This window comes from Brienomyrus brachyistius, chromosome 18 (assembly GCF_023856365.1).
Source record: "Brienomyrus brachyistius isolate T26 chromosome 18, BBRACH_0.4, whole genome shotgun sequence".
NCBI lineage: Eukaryota > Metazoa > Chordata > Actinopteri > Osteoglossiformes > Mormyridae > Brienomyrus > Brienomyrus brachyistius.
This window is the reverse complement of record NC_064550.1, coordinates 15,158,854-15,169,056: the sequence shown is the minus strand read 5'-3', so window position 1 is coordinate 15,169,056 and position 10,203 is coordinate 15,158,854. Positions and strand designations below refer to the sequence as shown.

The 10,203-nt window shown below is 40.3% G+C and overlaps 1 protein-coding gene and 1 non-coding gene across 2 annotated transcripts; one reads left to right on the top strand and one right to left on the bottom strand.

The window, feature by feature from the left end:
• Positions 1 to 1,877: 1,877 nt before the first annotated feature.
• On the bottom strand, positions 1,878 to 6,037 carry si:ch211-105j21.9 (sialomucin core protein 24-like). Its single transcript, XM_048984187.1, has 3 exons — positions 5,817 to 6,037; positions 4,846 to 5,004; positions 1,878 to 2,044 (listed from the first exon to the last, which is right to left on the bottom strand). The coding sequence occupies exons 1-3, from the start codon at positions 6,028 to 6,030 to the stop codon at positions 1,878 to 1,880; spliced, it is 540 nt and encodes a 179-aa protein (XP_048840144.1). The 5' UTR covers positions 6,031 to 6,037.
• A 3,882-nt stretch (positions 6,038 to 9,919) lies between these two features.
• On the top strand, positions 9,920 to 9,992 carry trnar-ccu (transfer RNA arginine (anticodon CCU)). The gene has a single exon. It is a non-coding gene; the product is annotated as a tRNA-Arg (tRNA).
• Positions 9,993 to 10,203: the final 211 nt, after the last annotated feature.

Here is a 10,203-nt window from a genome sequence, read left to right as displayed (position 1 = left end):
ACGGCTGTACTTTTCATCTCACTGTGTTGCCTTGAATTCCAGCAGCACAGCTGATGTCCTTGAAGACATCAGCCTGACTGTTTGACATATAGACAGTTTGGGAAGTGACACGTTCTCTTAATTATCAAGTCAAATCACCCACTTGCCTCCAAACCCTTGTGTGCATCGAGCAGCTCAGACTGTCTCTACCACTATCAGGCTGTGACTCAGAACAGAAGGACCTGAGGTTGATTTCTGAGTACTGCATGGTTTGTTTGCTTCCTCTGATATTTGCAATCCAGGCTGCTGTTTGGAGGTGTGGCCTAAAGCTCTTGATTTGCTTTTCAAGCTCAGTGCAAGTTGCTGCACGTTAAAGTTGAGATGTTCTGGTTTTTCATAATGCAAGAGAATGACATAAAAAAGAATCAACGTTTGTTGAAAGTTTAGTCATTTCTCATGGTTTTTTTCCCCCACATATCTCATACTATACTTTTTAAGACACACACACACACACACACACACACACACACACACATAGAGGTGAGACTGAAGCATAGTTTCTATGTGCAATCATCCGAACTCGTATATACAACCGTCTCCAAAAAGTCGGAACGCTGTGTAAAATGTAAATGAAAACTATTTACAAATCATTTTAACCCATATTTAATTGAAAATAGAACGAAGGCAACATATCAAATGAGAAATCTTATTGTTTTATGAAAAATATGTGCTCAATTTGAATTTGAGGCCAGCAACATATTTCAAAAAGTTGGGACGGGCGTGTTTACCACTGTATCGCATCACTTCTTCTTTTACCATTTTTCAGATTGCTTAAGCACAATTTTTGCAACTATTGGCAGTTGTTGCAAACCTCTACACACGCAAAACTGCAATGGAAACAGATTGGTAGATAAATAGGATATAATAATTGGTTGTAGAGATAGTAATTTGAGGAAAGCATGCTAAATTGTGTTCCCTATGTTTCCTATCCTACAGGGAAGGAAAACTATCATAAAAACATATGTTGATGTCTGGATATACAATATCTTTTCTAACTCTAACCCTAGCCTCAGATTGCTAATCCTAACCCTAATTTGGGGGCTTAGGGTTATACAACAGGCGGTTGGAAAGTAGGAAATATGCTATTAAAGCCTGCTGAACTGTGGACTTCTATCCTACTGCAGAGCAGAACTGTCATAATAACACATGTTGACGTCTAGAAATGCCATACTATTTCTAACCCTAACGCTAGCCTCAGTTTGATAACCCTATCCCAAATTTGGGCCAAATTTTCAGAAGTTCTGGACTCAGTTAAGATAAACTTCAAATTTCTTTAATATACTTTTATTCATAGGCTTAAAATATTGCAAAATATTAGTATCTCTCTCAGGCAGTAGGTTGAAGGGTGAAATGTAATTCTTGTCATTCTTTGCTTATCATCTATGGAGAGCGAACTTGTTTAAGACTGATGGTCCCACCCACGACACGATAAGTGTGACTGAAATAAGTTTATCCTAACAGTCAATGTAAGAGTATACATTTACAGTTACTGTTCCAAACAACAAAAGCATGAATGCAACCTTAATTCAAATAGCAGGTTGCTGATACGTTCTTAATTGTGAATGAATGCATCTGTAAAATGATCAAATTACAAACCACAAAGTTATATATTTTTTCTTCTTTCATGACACCAAAAGATAACTACATGATGATCACTTTCGTCATCATTGTAATATGTGGCACAAACTGCTATTTTTAAGTCTTGCTTTTGTTTTGTGGTAAAATGACTTCAACTTCCTTGTTTCGCGTGTAATTTCCAGGAAGAGTGATGATGGTGCTTCGCTTGGGAGCGACATGGTTGATTGAAAAAGTACAATATGGTTTCCACTGACAGACTTCTAATACTGACCCGTATGATCGGGGCGCTGCCCTGAGTCCTCGTTAAAGAAGTCCAGCTGTAACCGGGACATCTGAGCAGGGAATTCTTCGTATTCAAAGGTTCGAGGCCCGTCGTACAGTCCACCAGATATCACCAGAGTGTCGTCGGGTGTTGAAAACCTGTCCCCTGCGACAACGGGGAAAGGACAGAAGGCATGAGACGCTGTCCCAAACCATCTCATTATGGTTTCAGACCATCAACAATATAATACTGCAGTTCTCCAAAAATAAACTCTAGGAATGAAACTAATGCTTATGTACGCAGAAGTTGGGTGTTAGGGCAAGTTTGGATGGTATTTCTGTAATCTGAAGGTCACCAGTTCAAATCGCAGGGCTGGCAGTGTGATTTTGCTGTTAGGTATTTGAATGAGGCCCTTAACCTCCACTTGTCCTGGTTTCTCCTTATTCGAACATGTGTAATGCTTTGGATAAAAGTGTCTGCTAAATAAAACATAAGGCAGTATTGTAACCCTAACCCTCTACTGTAAGTGGCTTTGGATAAAAGCACCAGATGAAGGTAAATGGTAACACTCTACTTGATGGGTCATAAATACTTAGCAATAACTCAATTACTACTGAAATACAAATCATGAACAAATATCATCACTACTTGAGATGAAAGACGTGTCGTGATTCATTCAAACAGAGATCAGTATTCATGCTATTCGTTACACGTTCTTCCAGTCGTTCCCTAGTAGTTCACAAACGTTTACAAAATTTACAGACACGGTAGCAAATATATTAACTGTTTCGCATAAAATATGCATTGTGGTTCATAAATGATGAACAAACATGAGATCAGTATTTAACTTTTGATATTCATGACTTGTTCCTTCAGTATAGTTCACAAAGGTTTACAGAATTAATATGATATAATACAGACATATACAACAGGCGGTTGGAAAGTAGGAAATATACTTCTAAAGCATGCTAAATGCTTGAGTAACTGCTTGACATAAAACCTGAATCACAATTCATTAACGATGAATTAACATGAGATCAGTATGTAATTCAGACTTAGTTTGTGGTTAATTAATACATAAGTAGTAGCATAATGAATATTATTCATGTCCTGTAAAGTATTACCATGTAAACAAATAAATGCATTGCGCTGCCTGAGAAAATTGACAAGATGACTCAGCCCTACCTTACATGCTTGAAATGCTTATTTAGCCATGACACAGATCTCACTTTGAATTGTAATTGACATTACTGTCATTTCTGCTGAGTAACAAAACAAAATAATTGCGTTGTGTTATTGGGACCTTAGCTTACAACTTTAGGGAGGGGGGGGGCAGAGGGAGCTAATGTTTTTCCTGGCTCACGCAACACCTAGTGCCACACCATCAATCCACATCACAACGTCTTGGAAACATTAAACGAATAATGAATTACTAAGGATGCAGCCTCAGTCGGGAGGGAATAATGATTGTTGTGGAGCTAGTGAGAGATGCAAAAAACATCTCCAACTAACCGAAACAGCCCAATCATATATAGTACTGTGGAAACAGCTTATAGTGATCACGTCTGTCTGGGTGAAATTGATCACTATAAGCAAATGGTAATTATAATAGATTTTTTTCTTTTCTTTATGTCTCATGCAGATTACCATCTAATTGACATTTGTATATTTATCGCATTAATATAAGGTAATAAAACGGACAGCATCGCAATCTACAGAATTTCATTGACTCATTGAAAATACAGTACATGTTTCAGACGTTACTGAACCATGTATAATTCAAATATGCTATTATACAGTACTGTACTGTACATAAAATATACCTTATTGTAGTTTCGCTGCTGCATTTCATTGGCTTGTTCTTTGGCAGTTTTTCATAAACTTCGATGAGTCTATATTTGTGATTAGAAATATTGAGTTTCTTTTTCTGTCAGGTTTTCTGTGCATGCAGCACTAACCTCAGGTAGCTAATCAGAAGCAGATGCGTTACAGCAAGGTAAAGTAGGGCAGTCAAAGTAAAGTTAAAAAACATACCGTAGTTTTAATTTTTTTCCATGTTTTCATCTTTAAAAAGACCAAAAATTAACACTGTAAGCAGACTACTTGAGTACTGTAAGCTGATTATTTAGACAGTATCTGTGCAGGAATGATTCTGTCACGAACTTTTTGATCTACATAAATTGTTGATCACTATAATCATAATCACTATAAGCAGTTTCCACTCTGTTTGTGTTTATGGGATGTTGCGCGTACATTTTCACCAGCACATACTGGCCACTCATCAGCCAATCCCTGTGGTTATTGCAGGCAGCTCGTACATGAGAACTGACGTCAGCCAAACCACGAAATCTTACTCTTATCTTAGGAGTTGGCTCTTTTCCTAACTAAAAGTTGCTCTCAGCCTCTTTGTGAATAGATTTTAGGAAAAAAGCTCTTAATTAAAAACTTTTAGTGCGATTTAGGAGTACTCTTAGCGCTAAGATAAAATACTTTGTGAATACAGGCCCAGGTTGTTACTCTGTTCAATGGAAGTCTTTCACTTGGACGTCCACAGGATAGCTCAGGAGGTGCTCCGTCCCCAGTATCTCCCACATCCCTCATCACATCTCTCTCTTGCACTTACTGTCTGTATTTTCACCTGAGTATGTTTTACTTGGACTCTGTGTATTTATCATGCAAGCTTGAAATACTGTGCATATGTAGTTCAGAGATACGTCACCGTGCTTCACTTTGCCTTGTGTTGTGCTGACACAGAAGTTTTCCATTTTAGGGTGAGTTTCCTCAACACATAGTTAAATACTTTTATGATTTGTTTAGCCATACAGGACAGAGGACACGTGTATTTGAATGTATCAATATGGCTTCCCAGACTGCATGTAAACACACATGCAAAACATCCCAAACAACTGATAAAAAGCAACAGCTTGAAAAAAGCAGTGAGATGGAATTTATGTAGGATGACTCACCCATTTCCTCTGCGTTGTTGTAGAGCGGTCGATGGATGAAGAGGTGCCTCTTCTGCTGGCATATGGAAAGGATGTATGCCGCCATCGTGAGAACGATGAGGCCGAGGACAATGCTGATGATTATCGTGATGATCTTCTCCTCGTATGTCAGCCCACTCTCTGCAACAGAGTTAAATTAACCTCCGTCAGTGAATGTGTAACAACTTATTATGGGGCACTGACCTACCCATTATTTACACACTGCTCTTGTCGCTAAAGGAAATTTCACCTTCAGCTACACCACTTGTTTCCTGTTTATGGTAGCAGGAGTGTATGAGAAACCGAGTGTTAGGAACATAACAGTTTAAAGAGCCTCTTCTTTCGTAGAAATATCATAATATTGGGTAACGATTTACATTAAGTGCACCATCGTAATGCATTTACAATGCAGTAATAGAACGTTAAGTGTATCTTCATAATGCATTTATAATAAGTTCATAGAACATTAATAAGCAACTTATAGGTATACCTTATCATGTCTTAAAGCTTTATATTTATAACACTTGACAAAACATGACAGTGTAAATATACATCAATAACAAACATAATTGTGTATATAATATAAGATGAGATTTTAATGACTCTGAGCTATTAGTTTAATTCTCCCCAAGCGAGCTTGATGGGCCGAATGGCCTCCTCTCGTTTGTATAGTTCTTATGTTCTTATGTTCTTATATGTACTGTAAGGTAACGTAACAGCCGATGTAACAAGTCAAACTTCTTTACTGATTCAAGAAAGCTAGCACTAATCGGATTTACAGTCTTCCGTTAATACAAAGTAGCAATAAGCTGCAGAGATGTTCATTGGTTGCTCTTTGTAGGACAAAACTGAAGTGGATTTTTTGGTAAGGAGTAACTAGTGCACTGTGCCAAAAAAGGTGGACATACAAGTGCTCTGCTGGATGGGGTTACAGTGGAGAGAGACAGCCTTACTCAGACTCTCTGTGGCACAAGGTGGCGAGGATGCTGTTGTCGGGGATGATGCTGTCGTCGGGGATGATGCTGTCGTCAGGGATGATGCTGTCATCGGGGATGATGCTGTTGTCGGGGATGATGCTGTCGTCGGGGATGATGCTGTCGTTGATATCGGATGCTGAGTGGTGGTGGACGTTTTGTTTCCATCAGTCGGCCTGCTGCTGTGGCTCATCGGTGCTGATGCAGAGTCAGTCGATGTTAAAGCTAAAGTCTGATAGGTGGTGGTGAGCCCATCGCTGGCATTGGTCGGCCTGATGCCATGATCCGTCGGAGGAGAGTCGGGTGACGTCGAAGCTACCGTTTGTTTGGTGGACGAGGGTGCAGAGATGGTTGACCCAGAGGTCTGGCTTGCTGATGGGCTCGATGACCCTGTTACTGCCGCACTGGTGGTCAGTTTCTGTGGTGTTAAGGGAATCAAACTGGTGAAAGCGCTCTGAGAGTCCGTAGAAGGTGATTCTGTAGAAGTCTTCATGCTTCTGCCGCTCGAGGTGGTGGAGCTTTGATATCCCTCAGTTTTACTTTGAAGAACCTGGTTCTGTGAGCTTGCTCGAGACAAACTCACTGTGGTAATAACTAAGACTAACAAAGCTGAAATTGTCATCTCGCCACAACGATGTGCAGGCCTCATTTTTTTTTTTATCCTGAGACAACCTAGGGGGAAATATAATTCAGGAGATTTTTTAAAATGGCATTTTGTGTTTGATGACTAAATAGATACATGAATGTATTTGCAATTAAAGAATTCACTTCAATCAAAGCAAATAAAGGCCAGAATCACTCTGGGATAAATCAATATCCATTATACTACTGACAACTACAGGTAGTCCCCGAAATACAACGGCTCGTAAAGACAGAGGAACACACTACTTTGCGATACGTGAAAATGTTGTACAATTTCAGCGATATGTTGGCTCAAGATTCAGTACAGGACCTTATGTAGTTACTTTATTACTGTAAAATACGAATTATTATCATGTATTGCATTATTATTTTTCCGACTAAACCAACAAATTCTGTTTAAAGACCGACTTATGGAACAGATCTCATTTGTAAGCTGTGGGCCGCCTGTATCTACTTTTTTCTATGAAATGTAAAAATTGAAAACAAGGAATTGTTGTCTGACATACGTAGATCCTTTTCTGTTCTGTTTGTGACATCAGAAAGGGCCCAGTATAAAGGAATAGATGCTATGTCATGGTGAGACTGAAATGTTCCGGAAGGTTTTCATAGTGCTGCCATACAGAAGATCTGCATAGGCCGTAAACGGCCGATCGCTCCTGCTTCGTGAATAAGCTGCACCTCGGGGAGCTCTCTGTCTCATCCAGCTCACTTAGCTTGGCCTGAACACTTCGCTAACTGAACCGTCTTCACCAGGACCCTTATCAAACATGACTACGTCTGATTTTGCTAACGACACTTTTCGAGGCCACAGGCCAGCGTACCATGCAAAAGTCTGGACCAACACATTGTTTGCATGTGTCTAAAACTAGAAACGTGGATGTAAGGTCTGTAACTCACCCGATTTCGCTTTTTTGCTCCTGGAAGGAAGCCCGCAAGATCCTTAAAAGCCCCTGTTGTCCAACTCGTCTTACTCTTAGCTGCAACTCTTACGGTAAGTGTGGGCGTGTTTGCCCTCTGTGGACTTATTTTACAACATCAACGCAACATTGTTTGATGTCTTCTAGGCTACATGGGGGAGGAGTGTCCAAAACCATAATTTCGAATAAGACATGCAAATTTATTTATTTTAGGACTTTATAAGCCTATGTGTAAGAGACCAACCATGCAAAAAATAGGGGTTAATTACAATAGTCAGTAATCATGTCCTTTTAGCAAAACAATTTAAAACTTCCACATATATTATATGACTATAAGTTAAATTAAAAATACACACACATATTATTTCATATCTATACATATGAACTAATTTGTTGAAAATAAGACAACAGGGAGTCTTCACATTTTGTGTGGTTTCTGCTCCTGGGAGGGAGCAAAAATGTGGACTGTCTGATATGGAGCTCAGAGGGAGTAAAAACACGGACCGACTATCGAACCCCAAGGACTGGATTGGGAAACAGTGAAGTAGAGTATTTTCCTGGAGATGTTGTTACTAAGTGTTACCGCTAGGAAACCCATTGAAAAGGCATTTTGCATCCTGTCATAGAAGTACTGCAGATTTTGCATCAAAATCCTGTCCAGAAATACAACGTGTTTCAGAATTGAAGCTGAAATGAAAGTGCTGACGCTCTGTGAGTAACTTCACTCTGATGTCATTTACAAGCTTAAACTAACGCATCCAGGATTGTCTCATTGTCCATCATCAGGCAGCCAGAAACTGGTGAGAGTATTTGAGTGAAGCCCATTTGGTTTCACAAAGTACCAGCACAGCCCATTATTTAAGTCATCTAGAATGACATTGTTCCCGTTGTTGGTAGGTGATTGGCATCCAAAGACATAGAAACACAACTGTCTGACCGGGAACTTCCTGGAGGTTTGTTCTAACAGACCTCAGAATTAAGTGATTTGCGTTCAAGTCTCCTTTTTAATCATTATGTGAATTGATTAATGATTAATACCTTTATATATGCCGCCATAATAATGCTACATGGGTAAATAGACTGTGGGTAAAAGTCCTTTTGCCTCGGAGTGATCGAGATATGACGTCTTTTCTCTCTGGTCGCTTTGAACGAATAACACAGGAAGACAGCAAAGTGCATGTTCTAGAATTTTCCTTCTTCAGTCTGGGATTAAGTAAACGTCATTACTGCCAGGTAGACACTACATGCTTAGAAAAAAAACACTGTATTGTGCAATTTAATATTTAACTTACCTTAATGTACTGTTCTAGTTAATAATAATAATAATGCTAAACTACAGTGAAAATGTCTTGTTTGCATTACGTGAGCAATGCAGAATAGCCCAGACAGCCACATGGCTCACCGATAGCCTTGGCACTACCTGCCAATCCACCTGACCCCAAAGGCACAGCTTTCAAAAATACCTTAGATAACGTCAACATAGTCACCTTCAGCAGCCTTGAGGAGAGGCTGCTGCAGGTCAGACCTCTGTCTCTGGGATCGGTAGGCTGCCAGTTGGAATCCTGTGCTTGGAGCTGTAGCCATCTCTGCTGGCTGGGGGCTGGATATTATGGGGGGATGGGGGGCTGTAACCCCCCCCCCCCCCAATAATCAAAACCATTGAATAAAACTCCCTGGACCCTCTTAAATGGGTGGAGACCTCAACCCCCCCCCCCCCCCCCCCCCCCAGTGCTTAACCCAAAGCTATGCCCTTGTGTGTATATATATCTTATAAAAGGAGAACATGATGGGATATGTGAAAACCGACGTATTTCGATGCTCCTGTATGATTGGCAGCTAAAGCTTCATTTCATTACTCTGTTTTGGGGACGCTGTAAATGTGTAAAATATAGGGAATGTTGTAGAACATGCCGTGACACCTGTGACATGTGGAGGGAAGGAAGGAAGAGGAACAATTTGGAGGCGCATGTAAGAAGAGCAGCCGGGAAAATCAGTGTCATGGTTCATCGTGAGGATGTAGGAGTCGGGTCACAGGAGGGCTGCAGCGGGGAGCTCAGCTGGGAAACATGGTCTAAGTGTGTTGACTGAGGCAGAGATATTAAAATTCAATCGTATGCAACAAATGGCAAGGCTGAGATCAACTGAATGGATCAGCTTGTCAGCTGACTTTGCTCCTCTCGAGGATGTTGACTAGTTTTAAATATTATGGAGTTATCTTCATCCTGTGTAATAATCTAGAAGCCAGTGAGCTCTATATGGTTAACGTCAGAGGAGGACAAAAAACCAGACCGATATCGCAAAGAGGTTTTTAGCATGGTGCCGTCTGGCTCTGAGGGACATTGTTAGATGTGCTTTTGCTATAGAGTTTACAAAAGTTCAGCTAAATGTCAGTTACTAATTTAATCAATGGTAAGTAAATACATCCCGGCCTTCAATGGATACTGGGTGGAATGAATAGCAAACTAGTCGGGCTGTATTCTGTTCATGGCCTCATTATTTCCCTGCATAACCATCTGAAGTACAGCCCCAGTGGCCTAATGGATAAGGCATTGGCCTCCTAAGCCAGGGGTTGTGGGTTCGAGTCCTGTCTGGGGTGTGGTTGCTTTTGAATGTGAATTAGGACTCAGAAGGTTACCAATTTAAACGGCCGGACCAGAAAAATGGTTTCACTAATAGGCAGTTGAATAAGGCTGTTAACCCTCAATTGCTCCAGGCACTGGCTAACAATGCTTTGTCCATTGTATGAAGCTTTGTTAAAAAGATAAAGTAAACTGAAATGTGCATAGAAAGTGCGACAAAGCGCGTTT